Source organism: Apodemus sylvaticus, chromosome 7, assembly GCF_947179515.1.
Source record: "Apodemus sylvaticus chromosome 7, mApoSyl1.1, whole genome shotgun sequence".
NCBI classification, from domain to species: Eukaryota; Metazoa; Chordata; class Mammalia; order Rodentia; family Muridae; genus Apodemus; species Apodemus sylvaticus.
In genome coordinates this window covers 68,800,511-68,818,409 of record NC_067478.1, presented here as the reverse complement: position 1 = coordinate 68,818,409, position 17,899 = coordinate 68,800,511, and the positions used below count along the sequence as shown (strand labels likewise).

The 17,899-nt window shown below is 43.7% G+C and overlaps 1 protein-coding gene across 1 annotated transcript in view; it reads right to left on the bottom strand.

Moving 5' to 3' along the window:
* Window positions 1–17,899, bottom strand: part of Thsd4 (thrombospondin type 1 domain containing 4) — a 593,810-nt gene that overhangs the window by 310,642 nt on the left and 265,269 nt on the right. Inside the window, exon 7 of the mRNA XM_052188134.1 lies at window positions 324–460. Coding sequence (XP_052044094.1) covers window positions 324–460 — 137 coding nt within the window. The remainder of the gene's footprint in view (window positions 1–323; window positions 461–17,899) is intronic.

The following is a 17,899-nucleotide window of genomic DNA, read 5'->3' as shown; positions in this document are numbered from 1 at the left end:
TGCCACCCATTTCCAACAGAGACTGCTATGCCAGCTCTACAAACCCCACTCCACAGATTGGGAAGCAGCACCACACCTCAACAGAAAAGACTGTCAAGTGCCAAGGCCACTGTGAAGCACACAATGTGAACATAAATCAATAGACAATTGAAAAGCTAGCATGACACAAGGTGACTCAAAGATCAAAAGCAGGGAGCTGACAAGCGGGTCCATTTCAGCCCGCTGCCCCAGAGCTCCTAGATCCAGGCTATCCATTCCTTCTCTGGAAAACCATCAATCATAGGTTAAATACCCTGCAGACCCCCAAGTCCAGCGGAACTTACCTTGCACTGCCCTGACACACAGATCGCTGTGCCATTCTGATCACAGGGTGTGCCATCAATGACCCTCTCAGCTTGCCGTACGTAGAAGCGGTAGCCTGTTGCTTGGCAGTTCAGTTCACACTTCCGATTGCCCTTTACTACAGAGAGAGAGAGAGAGAGAGAGAGAGAGAGAGAACAAAGACAAAATTTGAATGACCTCACCTATATTATTCATGGAGATAAACTTCATATTGTTATGAATTGACAGTTTTGATCAAAGTGGGGTTAGTATACATAACATAAGGTTATGTTATCAATTGCCATGATCAAATTTTCAAACATTTTCATCATGCCCAAAAGGTGCCTTATGCCTGTGAGCTGCCTCTTCAGTTCGTCCTTCCTCCAGAGTCTGGCAGCTAACTAATTTATTTTCTGTAGATATGTTCTCACATACTTCTGATAGTCGTAAGAAAACTATCAGACTTCCCACAAGGACAGTCTAGAGAAGGCTTTGTATCTTCATCTACTGGTGTATGGTAGAGATCTGACACTAACAGAACACTGTAAAGGAGTTTTAAAGGGTCTCACCATTGCAAATAAGAGTTTACTTTTACACACCCCATGTTTTTTGTTGTTACAGATGTGGCTGGGAATGTGACCATTTGATAGAATTTTTGCCTAGAAAGCATGAAGCCCTAGCTTTGATCCCTAGTATGGCATACACAGGGCACAGTGGTACAGGCCAAGGTCATCTTTATGGTTACATAAAGATGGTGATGGTTAGAATCATCTGGGAGGAGGCGACCTCAATTGAGAAGATGCCTTCATCAGACTGTCCTGGTGGCAAGTCAAAGTGGGGCTCTGCTTTTCACTGACTGATGACTGAGGAGGGAGGACCCAGCACAGTGCGGGCAGTGCCACCCCGCAGCAGGGACTCCAGAGAAGGTAGCTGACTGAGCCTAGAGAGCAAGCCATGAGCAGTGCTTCTCCACGGTCTCTGTTTCAGTTCCTGCCTACAGGGTCCTGCCGTAAGTTCCTGTCCTAATTAGCCTTCAAAATGGAGTGCAAGCTGAAAGATGCTACGAACTTCTTCCTCCCCAAGTTGCTTTGCATAATCGTCTTTATTACAGCAATAGGAAGCAAGCAGAACACATAGTGAGTTTGAAGGCTTGCTTCCTGGGTCATGTGAAGTCCTGTCTCCTAAGCCAACATACAAACAAACAAAAAGACCTGCATGCTTGCATCATATTTACGTTCTCAAATTTTGTTTACTTGTTTATCTATGTATTTATTTGTTTAATTATTTATTGTGCATGAGTGACTATGCATGCACACACTTCTCTAGACATAAAGGAGGCAGGGAGACCTAGCCTAGATGGTGTCATGTCCTGGGCTGAGGCCCTGGGAGGAGAAAGAGAGCTGTGCACCAGCATGCCTCTCTCTCTCTCTCTCTCTCTCTCTCTCTCTCTCTCTCTCTCTGTTTCCTGACTGAGGCACCATGGCACCAGCTCCCAAACTCTCTTTCCCACATGATTAGCTACACCTGCAAGCAATAGGCAAGAAGAAAATCTTCCCTTCCTAAGTTGCTTTTGTCACATATTTTTGTGCCAGCTACAAGGAAAGTGACTAACACACATTTTGTCTTCTCCTCACCCACTCACCTGCAAACTGTATGTCCCCACCTCTGACTCTTGAGATTTTTGATCACTTCACATAGAGCCTGGTATACAGTAGGAGCTCAATGTGTGCTATCTATTATAACAAGAAACAATCTAGTTGTTTGTAAAAGAAAAAAGATGATTGGGCAAAATATATTTCATATCTCAAACAGACAAGCCAAGCACATACTGATTTTAAAACCTGCTTTTGAAGACGACATAAATTCTGTGCTTGGTCACAGACAGCACAGTTGGGGTCATGCCTCTGTCTAAAAACCAGATTATTGGATCTCGTAATACTGGCTTTTCCCTACACAACACAATGCATCATGTTTTCCATAGAGGGGCTGCCTGCCTGTCATAGCAATAAATTTCTTTATTTTGTTCCAGAGCCACTGGATCCCACTAACAGGAAAGGACTGGGGGGGCTCCAGGACCACAGGGTTCAGGGAAGGTCAAGTCCTTGTAGCATGCAAGCCCAGAGACTGCTTTCCTGCTTGGCTACACAAGGGTGAGTGCAGAAAACTATCCTGACAGAATACTGAACACCAAGATGGAAGCATCTTTGGGGGAGTTCCCTGGACCAAATTATTTTATTGGCTTAAGAAATCCAGGGACTGAAGGGACAGCACTATGGTTGAGTGCTTGCCTGGCTGGCACGGGGCACCGTGTTCTAGAGCCAACACTGGAAAAGGGGGGTAGTGGTAGAGGTAGGGAAAGGCAAGCCTGAGCAACACTCATCACGTGGACGCCTCACCTAAGTGCTGGGACCACAGAGTGCAAAGAGGATGCTTTGGAGATGGAGCTCCAGGCAGTTGTGAGTGTGTGCTGGGGACCACACTTGGGTCCTCTGCAGGACAGAAAGCTCCCTTAAGCACTGAGCTGTCTCTCAGTCTCATGACTTGCTTCTTATTTCATCCCTTTCTCCTACCTCCCAACTCTGTCATGAGCTAGCAGTGCTGTCCAGGTGCACACACGTTACATAGGAAATGTGTTTGTGACAGGCAGGGGACATGGGTGAGGGCTTGGGAGTTTTACTTTTTGTGGCCTCTTCCCAGTGACTTCTATCCTTTGGGATACTATCTACTGCAGCTCTCTCTCTCTCTCTCTCTCTCTCTCTCTCTCTCTCTCTCTCTCTCTCTCTCTCTCTTCTCTCTGTGTGTGTGTGTGTGTGTGTCTGTCTCTGTCTCTGTCTCTCTCTCTCTCTCACACACACACATGCACAAACACACACACACACACACACACCAAATCAAACATATATATTATATGTTATATTGTTATATTCAAAAAAGAGTTAACAGTTACAGTTTCAGAATCTAAGACACAGAAGTACCCAAGAACACCAGTCTTAAGTGGGAATTGAAGCTTGGCAGTTCAGAACCTCCAAAGGAAGCTTCAGAAAGAGGGGACAGTGGAGACCTGCAAACAAACACTCTATCCTGGGGCTAAGGAGATGAGGCCACACTTTTCAGAATGGCCCTGCAGAGCCCTGAAAAATCAACCTGCATGTAACACAATGCGGATGTTGGCAAAGACATCTGGAGTGAGCATCTCTCTTTTTCAGTAGAGTGGGAGTTGTTGAGACAGGGTTTCTCTGTGTAGTCCTGGCTGTACTCCCTCTGTAGACTAGGCTAGCCTTAAACCTACATGCCTCTGCCTCCCAAGTATTAGGATTGAAAGTGTGCACCACCACACTCAGCTTTGGAGTAGCTATCTTAATGTCTATCTTAATTCCAAATGAAATGGATTTGAAAACTGCTACTAGTCAAATTGAAACATTTTATAAGTACGAAGGGTTAATTTATCAGAAAGACAATAAAATGAACCCCAAAATACATGAAGGAAAAGGGGATAGAACCAAATGGAAAAGCAAGGTGCACCACTTCACAAGGCCTTAGATCACCCCAAGCAGGTTAGTTCCAACTGTACACTTGACATAACTTGGAACCATCTAGGAAGAGATTTTTAATAAAGAATTATGCAGACTAGGTTGGCCTATGGGCATGTATATGTGGTTTGTCTTGGTTACACTTCAGGTAGAAAGACTCACCCTAAATATGAATATCACTAGCTCCTCAGCCAAGCTCTGAACTATACAGTATAGAGGAAGCCAGCTGAGTCCACAGCAAGTGAACAAGTATTTATTTTCTCTCTACTCTTGACCTCAGGTGGGCTGTGACCAGCTGCTTAAATCCCCACTTAACTTTCCCTCACTGATGTGCTGTAACATGGAATTACAAATCAACCCTTTCCTTTCCTTTGTTGCTTTTGTCTATGTTCTTTATCATAGCAACAGAAACAAAACTAGAACAAGCCACTCTTGAGAGAAGGACTCCATTCCTGCACAAGCTAATCCTGTCTCTTAAGGATTAAGCATTCTTCTTTAAAGGCACTCCCTCCCAACACCCCTACACCAACACACCCCAGTGCAACCACTCCTTAGCCATACCACTGCACCGACACACCCCAGTGTGAGCCCTCTCTATACACTACTACCCTGACACACCTCAGCGTGAGCTTTATTTGTGACAACCCACATCAAGATGACAGTTCTTTTGAATGGTTTCATTTCCTCATTTCCATCATGGTGGATATAAGATTCCAACATATGAATTTTGGAGGTGGACATTCAGATTACAGTAGAAACATCATTGATCAGAGATAAATGCTAAAATGACCAAAATATGCTCCACCTAACAAATGACAAAGAGAAACTGATATTTCTATACCATGGAGCATCATTTACCAGTGCAAAGGAATGAGGAACTTGAATACTGGGTGGTCCATCACTTATGCGAATTTTAAAAATGCAGGAGATACAGAAACAAGCCACACTCAAAGAGAGCAAGACCAGCAAATACCACAGATAACCAGATGGCGAAAGGCAAGGATAAAAACGTAAGCAACAGAAATCAAGATCATCAGAACCCAGTTCTCCCACCACAGTGAGCCCTGGTTACCCCAACACACCAGAAAATCAAGACTCTGATTTAAAATCCCACATCATGATGATGATAGAGGACTTTAAGAAGGACATAAACAACTCCCTTAAAGAATACAAGAGAACACAGGTAAACAGGTAGAAGCCCTTAAAGAAGAAACACAAAAATCCCTCAAAGAACTACAGAAAAACACAATCAAACAGGTAAAGGAACTGAACAAAACCATTCAGGATCTAAAAATGGAAATAGAAACAACAAAGAGATCACAAAGGGAGACAACCCTGGAGATAGAAAACCAAGAAAGATATCAGGAGACATATATGTAAACATCATCAACGGAATACAAGAGAAAGAAGAAAGAATCTCAGATACAGAAGATACCATAGAAAACATTGACACAACAGTCAAGGAAAATGCAAAATGCAAAATGCAAAAAGCTCCAAACCCAAAACATCCAGGAACTCTAGGACATAATGAAAAGACAAAACCTAAGGATAATAGGTATAGAAGAGAGTGAAGATTCCCAACTTAAAGGGCCAGTAAATATCTTCAACAAAATTATAGAAGAAAATGTCTCTAACCTAAAGAAAGAGATGCCCATGAACATACAAGAAGCCTACAGAACTCCAAATAGACTGGATCAGAAAAGAAGTTCCTCTTGTCACATAATAATCAAAACACCAAATACACTAAACAAGAAAAGAATATTAAAAACAGTAAAGGAAAAAGGTCAAGTAACATATAAAGGCAGACCTACCAGAATTATACCAGACTTCTCACCAGAGATGATGAAAGCTAGAAGATCCTGGGCAGATCTCATATAGACCCTAACAGAAGACAAATGCCAGTCTAGACTACTATACCCAGCAAAACTTTCAATTATCATAGATGGGAAAATCAAGATATTCCATGAAAAGACCAAATTTACACAGTATTTTTCCACAAATCCAGCCCTACAAAGGCTAATAGATGGAAAACACCAACACAAGGAGGGAAACTAGACCCTAGAAAAAGCAAGAAAGTAATCTTCTTTCAACAAACCCAAAAGAAGATAGCCACAAAAACATAAAAATAAAATAAAAAATATCAGGAAGCAACTATCACGATTCCTTAATATCTCTTAACATTATTGGACTCAATTCCCTAATAAAAAGACTTAGACTAATAGACTGGATACATAAACAGGACCCAACATTTTGCTGCATTACAGGTCACTTACCTCAGTGTCAAAGACAAACACTACCTCAGAGTAAAGGGCTGGAAAACAATTTTCCAAGTAGATGGTCCCAAGAAATAAACTGGAGTAGAAATTTTAATATTGGATAAAATCAACTTTCAACCAAAAGTCATCAAAAAAGAAAAGAACACTTCATACTCATCAAAGGAAAATCTACCAAGAAGAACTCTCAATTCTGAATATCTATGCTCCAAATGCAAGGGAACCCACATTCATAAAAGAAACTCTACTAAAGCTCAAAGAACACATTGCACCTCACACAATAATAATGGGAGATTTCAACACCCCACTTGCATCAATTGACAGATTGTGGAAACACAAATTAAACAGAGATACAGTGAAACCAACAGAAGTTATGGGCCAAGTAGATTTAACAGATATCTATAGAAAATTTCATCCTAAATCAAAAGAATATACCTTCTTCTCAGTACCCCATGGTACTGTCTCCAAAATTGAGCATATAACTGGTTACAAAACAGGCCTCAACAGATTCAAGAAGATTGACATAATCCTGTGTCTCCTATCAGATCACTACAGATTAAGACTGGTCTTCAATAGCAACAAAAACAACAGAAAGCCCACATACACATGGAAGCTGAACAACACTCTGCTCAATGATAACTTGGTCAAGGAAGAAATAAAGAAAGAAATTAAAGATTTTTTAGAATTATTGAAAATGAAGATACATCATACTAAAACTTATGGGACACAATGAAAGAGTATGTATGGGACACAGTGCTAAAAGGAAAACTCATAGCTCTGAGTGCCTTCAAAAAGAAACTGGAGAGAGCATACACTAGCAGCTTAACAGCACACCTGAAAGCTCTAGAACAGAAAGAAGCAAATACACCCAAGAGGAGTAGATGGCAGGAAATCATCAAACTCAAAGCTGAAATCAACCAAATAAAAACAAAAAGAATTATACAAAGAATCAACAAAACCAGAAGTTGATTCTTTGAGAAAATCAACAAGATAGATAAACAGTATCCAAATTTACAAAATCAGAAATCAAAAGGGAGATATCAAAACAGAAACTGAGGAAATTCAAAAAATCATCAGATTCTACTACAAAAGCCTATACTAAACACAACTGGAAAATCTGGATGAAATGGACAATTTTCTAGATAGATTCCAGATACTGAAGTTAAAACAGGATCAGATAAACCATCTAAACAGTAGCATAACCCCTAAAGAAATAGAAGCAGTCATCAATCAATAATTGCAACCAACAATCAATAGAAGCAATCTCCCAACCCTCTCCCCCCCCCGAAAAAAAAAGCCAAGGATGAGATGGGTTTAGTGCAGAATTCTATCAGACCTTTAAAGAAGACCTAATACCAATACTCTTCAAACTATTCCACACAATAGAAACAGAAGGAACACAACCCAATTCGTTCTATGAAGCCACAATTACACTTATATCTAAACCACACAAAGACCAAACAAAGAGAACTTTAGACCAATTTCCCTTATAAACATTGGTGCAAAAACACTCAATAAAATTCTTGCCAATTGAACCCAAGAACACATCATTCACTATGATCATTCACTGTGATCAAGTAGGCTTCATCTCAGGGATGCAGGGATGTGGTTCAATATACGGAAATCCATCAATGTAATCCACTATGTAAACAAACTCAAAGAATAAAAAACACATGATCATTTCATTAGATGTTGAAAAAGCATTTGACAAAATTCATCATCCCTTCATGTTAAAAGTCTTGGAAAGATGAGGAATTCAAGGCCCATACCTAAACATAGTAAAAGCAATAAGCAGCAAAACAGTAACAAACATCAAACTAAATGAAGAAAAACTTGAAGCAATCCTACTAAAATCAGGGACTAGACAAGGCTACCCTCTCTCTCCCTATATATTAAATAGAACATTTGAAGTTCTAGCTACAGCAATTAGACAACAAAAAGAGGACAAACTGGAAAGGAAGAAGTCAAAATATCACTATCTGCAGATGATATGATAGTATATTTAAGTGATCCCCAAAACTCCACTAGAGAAGTCCTACAGCTGATAAACAACTTTAGCAAAGTGGCCTGATATAAAATCAACTCAAATAATTCATTAGCCTTTTTCTACTCGAAGGATAAACAGACTGAGAAAGAAATTAGGGAGACATCCTTCACAATAGATGCAAACAATATAAAGTATCTTGGTGTGACTCTAACCAAACAAGTGAAAGAGCTGTACAACAAGAACTTCAAGTCACTGAAGGAAAAAATCAAAGAAGACCTCAAAAGATGGAAAGATCTCCCATACTTGTGGATTGGCAGTATTAATATAGTAAAAGTGTCCATCCTGCTGAAAACAATCCACATATTCAATGCAATCCTCATCAAAATTCCAAATCAATTCCTCATAGAATTAGAAAGAGCAATTTTCAAATTCATTTGGAATAACAAAAAAACCAGTATAGCAAAAACTATTCTCAACAATAAAAGAACTTTGGGGGGAATCACCATCCCTGACCTCAAGCTGTACTACAGAGCAATATGATAAAAACTGCATGGTATGGGTACAGTGCCAGGCAGGTAGATCAATGGAATAGAATTGAAGATCCAGAAATGAATCCACACACCTACAGTCACTTGATCTTTAACAAAGGCACCAAAACCATCTAGTAGAAAAAAAAGACAGCACTTACACCAAATGGTGCTGGTTCAACTGTGGTCAACATGTAGAAGAATGCAAATTAATCCATTCTTATATCCTTGTACAAAGCTCAAGTCCAACGGGATCAAGGATCTCCACATAAAACCAGATACACTGAATCTAATAGAAGAGAAAGTGGGGGGAAATCTCAAATACCTAGGCACAGGGGAAATTTTCCTGAACAGAACACCAATGGCTTATGCTCTAAGATCAAGAATTGACAAATGAGACCTCATAAAATTGCAAAGCTTCTGTAAGGCAAAGGACACGGTCAACAGGACAAAACAACAACCAACAGATTGGGAAAAGATCTTTACCAATCCTACATCTGATAGAGGAACAAACACAGTATGTACTCACTGATAAGTGGACATTAGCCCAAAAGTTCAGAATACCCAAGATTCAATTCACAGGCCATATGAAGCCTAAGAAGAAGGAAGACCTAAGTGCAGATTCTTCAGTGCTGTTTAGAAGGGTGAACAAAATACTCACAGGAAGACATATGGAGACAAAGTGTGGAGCAGAGACTGAAGGAAAGGTCATGCAGAGACTGCCCCACCTGGGATCCATCCCTTATACAGCCACCAAACCTGGACGTTATTGTGAATGCTGGGAAGTGCTTGTGATGGAAGCCTTATATGGCTGTCTCCTGAGAGGCCTTGCCAGAGCCTGACAAATACAGAGGCGGAAGCTGGCAGCCAACCATTGGACTAAGCTTGGGGGTCCCCAATGGAGGAGTTGGAGAAGGGACTAAAGGAGCTGAGGGGGTTTGCAGCCCCATGGAGGAAGCAACAGTGTCAACAGGCCAGACCCCCAGGAGCTCCCAGGGACTGGACCACCAACCAAAGAGTACACATGGAGGGACCCATGTCGCTGGCCACATATGTGGCAGAGGATGGCCTTGTTGGATATCAGTGGGAGGAGAGGCCCTTGGGTCTGAGGGTGTTTGATGCCCCAGAGTAGGGGAATGCCAGGGCGGGAGGACAGGAGTGGATGGGGGGGGAGTACCCTTATAGAGGGAGGGGGAGGGGTATGGGATAGGGATTCCCAAAGGGGAGATCTGGAAAGGGGAAAACATTTGAAATGTAAATAAAGGTAATATCCAATCAAAAAAATAAAAAAAAAAAGGAATCCCTGTCTGTCAGGGCCACCAATGGCAGGCCCTCTCCTCTCTGTTCTCTGCAGTCTTTCTAGGGATTTTGGGTTAAGTGGGAAGTAAAAGCATAATTTTTAGGAAGGCCTGATGTGCCTGCCATGGGGCGGTGCTCTAGATTCCTGGGAGCTTCACAGTGAGAAAGGAACCTCTGGGGGAAGGATAGCAAGGCAGCGGGAGGCAGGCTTAAGCTGTTCTTCCAGCCCAACGTGTCTCTCATGGGCAGAGAATTTCAAGTGAATGTGAAGGAAAACTCCTACACACAAGGACACGGGTCTACTCTTGGACAATGGGTAACATCTGGGCTTAGTGTTGCATCCATTCAGACTTTCAAATTCACACCAAATTTAGCACTGAGCCTTCATTTCTCAGGCTCAAGTGCTATCTCAGGGAGAGAAGTATATGGTAGCCCTGTTCAGGGTGAGCAGCCTTAGAAACGCAGCCCATAACATCTGGACATGGCAGGATGCTGACCCAACTGATGCTGAGGAGAGAAATGTAGATGAGTTAGGCACATGTAATGTGGGTCATGAATGAGCGTGGGGCTTAGATAAAATAAAAACGTGTTGCCTGAAGCAGAGTGACGGACGCAGGTTTCTGGAGTCAGTCCCAGAAGCAGCAGTGGCTGCGGATCTGTGTGCGATTCCTGTTTATGACAGAGGATCTGCTTGCCCTTGGACTCTGAGTTCTGCCTAGGATGATGACTCTTTAAACAGCTTCCCCTGCTGCCAAGTCTGCATTTTCCAGGACAAAGCTATGGAAAATCAGATGAGCAGAACGCTTCTAAGGCCCCGACTCTGCTCTGGAATTGTAAAACTATTCTGAGCAAGGCAGAAGAGCGAAGCGGCGAGACTGTCTGATTCTGAACGTCTCCTATTCAGAAGAGGGAAACGGCTTGGAAAACATTCCACTATGAAAGCTTAAATGCAAAAACATCACACTTACCCACTGCCTAGTGTCCACTCACAAACCCTGGGCACCAGACATTTGCCTGTGGAGCCCCAATCAGTCTGGTTTTACTGACAGTCTTAATAGGTTTAGGATTACAGACAGACAAGAAAAAAGAGTGTGTGTGTGTGTGTGTGTGTGTGTGTGTGTGTTCATGCATGTAGGCATGTGTGCATGTGCTTGAGGGTGCACAGATATATGTGTGCAAGTACATGTGGATTAACATCAGGGTCTTCCTCAATTTCTCTCCACTTTATTTTTTATTACATGTATTCATTTATTTGTGTGTGTGTACATGTGTGCCTGTGTATACTGTGTTATGGGATATGGGTCAGAGGATGATGTGAGGGAATCAATTATCTTCTTATGTGTGTTCAGCTTCTCCACCTTATTTATTTATTTATTTATTTATTTATTTATTTATTTTTGAGATAGATCTTTTATAGAAACCAAAGCTCACTGATTCAGCCAGGTTGAGGCCAATGAGGTCTAGAGATCTGCCTGTCGTGGCTGCCCCAGCTTGGGGAGAACTGCATGGGCCACTGTGCCAGCTTGCTTCTGGGGATGAAACTCAAACCCTCACTTTATTGCCTAAGCATGTCCTCAGCCTCCAAAGAATGTCTTTTTCTTTTATTGTATAATATTTTATTTATTATTTGGGAATTTCACATTATGCACTCTGATCACACTCACTTCCCAGTTCTCCCAAGTCTGTTCCCCAACCCTTGCAAACTTCCCTCCCAAAAGAAGGAGGATGGGGAGAAAGAGGAGGAAAGGAGAGGAGGAAGAGAGATTAAGGAAGAAGAAGAGGGGCAAAGAAGAAAAAGAACAAAAAGAGAAAAAGAGGAATAAGGAGGAGGAAGAGAAGAAGGAAGAGGAGAAGAGGGAGATGGAGAAGAAGGAGGAGGAGGAGAAGGAGGAGAAGGAAAAGAAGAAGAAGGAGGAGAAAGAAGAAGAGGAGGAGGAGGAGGAGAAGAAGAAAAGAAGAAGAAGAAGAAGAGGAGGAGGAGGAGGAAAGAAGAAGAAGAAGAAGAAGAAGAAGAAGAAGAAGAAGAAGAAGAAGAAGAAGAAGAAGAAGAAGAAGAAGAAGAAGAAGAAGAAGAAGAAGAAGAAGAAGAAGAGGAAAGAAGAAGAAAGAAGTGCATTTTGTGTTGCCACACATACACTCACTGGAGCGCGGTCAAACTCCTAGTGGCCAGCCCCTTAAAGAAAGCCGAGTCCTTTCCCACCTGACCCACCAGAAGCCATCAGCTGTGGAGAGCTACACTTCAGCATCCCTATGACAATTCTCCAGAGTTCTCTTCAATGGCAAAATGTCTTAAAAACCCTAAAAACCTTAAAAACTGAGCCCCTGGCCCAGTGCCCCATTCCCATCAGGTCCCACTCTGTACCACTCCTCCTCAAACATTTACTCCCTGTTGGTGGTGATGACTTAGGGGGTCTCAAACTGTCACTCCCCTCAGAATCATCTGGAGATCTTGTGAGCAAACAGACTTCTGGATCCTAGACTCTGATTCTGTAGGTCTCTCCCAGGGCCCGAGAATCAACATTTCCAACAAGACTTGGGAGATGTCAGTAATACTGCTCCATTGCCAGTCCTTAGACCTATGCCAGTGAGACTGGGCAGAAGAAGGAGCCCTGTCAGGTCCCCCAGGCCACTGGCTGACACCTGGGAATGCACAGCTGGCATTATCCTAGACAAAGGGCTCTCAAGCTAGCGAGTACTACAGTCATGTAGAGGCCTTGGAAGGAGGACATTCCTGGTTGAGCTCTCAGGGATGGCCCATACCTTACAGGAACCTGATAAAAGGAAATTCTGAGTACCCTAGCATGTGCATATCCCCTGACTGACCTAAGCCCACCTTTATTGTTTTGCTCATTTTGAGATGGGATTTAATGTAGCCCAGGCTGTCCTAGAACTCACTTGTACTCGTGATTTTTTTTTTTTGTTGTTCCAGCTTGACACAAACTTAAAAATACTTGGAAAGAGGAAATCTTAACTGAGAACATATCTCCCTAAGATTGGCCTGTAGGCAAGTCTGTGGATTATTTTCTTTGTTCACGACTAAGGTTGGAAGGCGGTCACCACTGTGGTCAGTGCCACCTCTTAGCTGATGGCCCTGGGTGCTGTAAAAAATCGGGATGAGCAAGTAATGAGGAACAAGCCAATAAGCATTGCTTCTCTGTGCCCTCGGCTTCGACTCCTGCCTCCAGGTTCCTGCACTGAGCTTCTGCTCTGACTTCCTTAGACAATGACCTATGACTTGAGAACTGTAAGCTGGAATAAGTCCTTTCATCCCTGGTTTGTTTTTAGGCCACTGTGTTCTATCAGAGGAACAGAAGTCTGGCTAAGATATAGGTGATCATGACCTTGGATTGCTGATCCTCCTGATTCTAGCTCTGAATACTGGGATTGGTATATATTACCATGTCTGGTTTTATGTGGTACTGAGATCAAATCTGGAGCTCACATGCCAGGCAAGCCTTCTATCAGGTGGGCTGCCTCCCCCCGCCCTGGAGTTTTTAATACTTACACTTTAATACCTATACTAGTACATGTCAGATTCTGTGTCAGTTGTCCCAGCTTGGGAGAATGAGAACACTGAAGTCTGAACAAGTTGAATGGTTCACACACAACCCACAGCAGGAAGGTGAAGGAGCCATCCATCAGCAGGCTAACCCTTGTTAGCACACTAGTCCACCTGGACTATGCCATGCCGGAAACCCCAGACCTACCAGATGTTAGGTTACATACCTATTCCATGTCCACTGGGTAACCTGGATAACGGGATTTTCTGTGCCTGCCAGGGCAGCTGGTAAAGAAAGCCTGTTTCCTGCCTTGATCTAAAGGTGGTGGAGTAGCCTGGTTCTGTTCTGGATTTCTAAAGCTGCATGCTTATTCTTTCCCCAGTTTCCCAGCATTCCCTCATCCATTTCAGGCCAACTTCAGAGGCGGATGGGTAACCTGCATGCCAAGCACTCGAGGTGTCTCTCACTCATTCTTTGATCCTTCCATCCTAGCCCCCTGGCTGCCTGTACTCAATCCTGCATTCAGCTGGAGGCCATGCTGGGCTGCCAATCACTGACGCCCATTTCTTGGGAACAATCTGATTTTCTCAAGGATGGAATGTGCTTCTGTGGGTGTCGACGGGAAGCCTCTTTTACCTCTTGTCTTGGCTCTGACATCAGGTGCAACATTCACATGTTGTAGATTCTCTCCAGACCATTCACCATTCACTTCTCCTAGGAATCTGAGCTCAGGCCTCTGTCAGCCCTCTCAGAAGACACATGAGCTCCTAGCCAGTGTCCCTCACTCCAAGCTCCTGCCTTCTCCCCATCTATCAGGTTCAAGCTGTACGATCCCTAAGTCTTTCTTCTCAAGCAAGCAGTTCCAGCTTGGGTGTTTCCCCTTCACTCCTAGGGAGCCACATCCCCCAAACCATCCTGGCCTAAATGTGGCAAGTGCCTCCTCTGCTTTGGGGGCTTTGCACAGCTTTCTTTTATCTGGCTGGCATCCTGCATCCTACCTTCTGCCTAAAACAACTTCTACTGACCTTCCAGATGTGGCTCAGCCACCACTTCCTGGAACCTTGCTCTGCCACAGTCACTCCTCTGATGTTGCTGTCTCCTTACTGCACACCCATGTCCAGTCACACTTGGAAAGAACCCAGCCACTCCCCAACCCCCTCATTCTGCACAGCAGGAAAATAAAGCTTAGGAAGACGAGAGGCGAGGTGTCACCTAGAGCCACTGTGGCCAATGACCTCTACACTTGAATGCGCAGAGATTTGCTGAGTCACTCAAAATGCTGCCTAGGGTGAGGGAGCATGGATCGTGCTTTGTGCTTGGGAGGCACTGTGTGTGGACAACTCCACATTACCCTAACAACTCATCCTATTTTATAGATAAGAAGCCTGAGTCTGAGAGGTGAATTTAATATAAAACACATGCCACCCATCATGAGGACTTGAGTCCTGAGAACCCACATACGGCTGGGCATGACAGCACAAGCCAGTACTCTCAGTGTTCCTATGCTGACATGGAAGGCAGAGCAAGAATCTACTCCTAGAAGCTCAGGTCAGCTACCCCAAAGTACATAGCAGCAAACTACAAATGAGACCCTGTCTCAAAACAGGTAGAATGCTAGGGTTGACACCCCAGGTGGTATTTTGACCACCACATGCATACAGTGACAAATCTGTGCACCCACAAACACAAATCCAGACGCCTGCTCTTTGTTACTGTAGTCCTTCCTTTTAGTACATATCATCCTTCTAAGTGGAAGTTCATCTCTTCAAGCACACCGGGCCTTGCATCATGTTAAGTAGTGGTACTTGATCACCTGTGATTTATTGGTTACTTTTATGTGACAGACACCATGCTGGAGTATGTCTCAGAATCTCTGCCCTTGTGGGACAATCAATACCCATGCACTTGTGAGTTCTCACTTTGAGAGCCTGCCTTCCAGTAATTACAGAAGGACAGAAGGATTTCAGTATGTGCTAAGGACAAAAGGAAAGGACACCAGGTCCCAGTGCAACTCTAATCCCATGGAGCACGCTGACATCAACCCAATAATCACATGAAAATGTGAGATTATAATGGTGGGGGTTTACTGAGAAGGGAAACAGAAGAGAGAAGAGTATTCAGGGCAGAACGCATCTGTCAGCTTTGTGTTCCTGTAATTAAAGAATCAAGGGAGCAAAGGTTTATTTAGACTATGGCTTTAAAAGTTCAAAGGCAAGGAACTTGCTCTGGCTCAGGTCTATGGAGGACAATGGAGGGTGATGGATAGCAGGGAAGAACCAGAAAAAAGGGTTACATCTAAATCCAAGGAGGGAGAGAGGAGGGAGGGGAAGAGGAATCCTCTTAGGTTTCTTCCGCTGTGATGAAAGACCACGAGCAAAAGATCTTGGGGAGGAAAGGGTTGATTTTAGCTTAGACATTGGCCAATAGTCCATCACTGAGGAAAATCAGGGAAGGAACTCAAGGCAGGAATGTGGAAGCAAGAAGTCAAGCAGAAGCCACGGAAGACCGGCTTACTAGCTTGTTGCTCATGGGTTGCAGAGCCCGCTCTCTTACAGCACCAACGGTCACTAGCCCAAGGGAGGCTCTGCTCTGGGTGGGCTGGGCCCTCCAAAATGAATCATTAGTCAAGAAAATATACTACAACCTTTCCCACAAGCCAGTCTCATGGAGGGGTTTTCTCAATTATAACTCCTTCTCAGATGACTCTGGCTTGTATCAAGTTGGAAATAAACTCACAGAATGGGGTCAGGGGAGAAGGGGCTAGGGAGAAAAGGGGGAGGGGAGAGAAGTGGGCGAGGGGAAAGGGGACATGGAGAGAAGCAGTAGGGAGAGAGGGTTTAGGAGAGAAGGTGGGGGAGAATGGGGAAGACAAAGGGAAAAGGTAGAGGGAAGGGGGAATGAGGGAGAAGGTTAGAGACAGAAAAGGGGAGAGAGAAGGGAAGAGAAGGAGAGAGGATGGGAGAGGATGGGAGAGGGAGAAGGGTGGGGCTCTATGATTCCCTCCATCAAAGGACCTCTCACGAGGCCCCACTTCCTAAAGTCCGTACCACATTTCAATACTTCCACCAGCAGACCAAGCCCTTGGCATGTGGCCTTTCAGATAACTCTAAGATTATGCCTATGCTACAGAGATGTGCCCAGAGGCTAGGGACCTGACCCACTGCAGTGCCTGAGAAACATTCTCCATGTCTGCAGAGGGCCAGTGGAGCCTGGCTGGCAGCCAGCAGGCTGTAGAAGTAGGCCAGCAGCCCAGGCCACGCATGATCAGTGTGTATATAGAAAGAGTGGAGAAGGTTCTCTGGAGTCTTGGGGGTACCAAGGCTTGCCTTCCACACATTGTTCCAGAGAGACCTGGAAACAGCAACGGCTTCTTGTTTGTAGCAAGTTCCTGGACACATAGTCCAATGGGAATCAGCTAAGCCAACGTTGGCCAAGTCAGCCAACCTTGTGAAATGTGTTCTTCCCTCTCATGTCACAGAAAATCCAATGCTGAGGGAAAAAAAAGACTAAAAACAAATGTCATTATGGGCGAAAGAAAACATGCTGTTCAAACTCTTCAAGCTCGGTGACGTGGGGTGTTACATCTTAAAATGTTCTATTTAATAAAAGCTAAAACTCTGAAGGGGTCTGTCAGTAGAAAGCCCGCTTGGCTCACTGTCAGGAAGGCAGCCTGACAGCTTCAGCAGAAGCAGGAGCTCCTAACGAGTTTCTTATGGCTTGGGAAAACACACGTCCATCTGAGTGGATAATATATGAAAAATATGGCAGGCACACACCCCAGAAAGGCCATGTGGCAGAGGGTTCTCGTTAGGAGGCCTGACTAAGGCTGTCAGAAGCTGTAAGAAGGAAGTGAACTCTGGTACAAAATGTTCTGTGAAAAAGCCTCAGAAGCCAGAGAACCTCAGGCAGAGGAAATGGTAGCACTGCAAATAAGGCCCGTGGGAATAAGCCACTTCCAGATATCGATCAACTTAGTAAAATCCATATGCATACATGTACATACATGTGTGCATGCATGTTACACACTTTATATATATACAGTGTAGATGAATGGGTTTATGAGTTGTGTGCTTATATGTGTATTTGGTGCTTATATATACAATATATACATGTGTGCATTCATGTGTATTCATAGATCTGTCTCTTCTAGGGTGTGGTGGTATTAAGCCAAAGCCATCAACAGTACTATGAACAAACTATAGGTGTCAAGAGCTTCCTACCATGACTAGTCTTACTAGCTAACTTGTTTTGGTGATGCCCTGTCTTTGATGCCAGAGGCTGGAATTACAGGCAGGCTGCCACACCTACTTGCCATCTACATGGTTCTCGGGACTCTAAACCCTAGTCCCCAGGCCTGCAGAGCAATTGCTTTAATGACAAAGACGCCTCCCCAGCTGAACGGTATTCTAATTATAAATGTCTTACCTTTTAGCTAGCTTGGTATCTTTCCATCTCACTGATC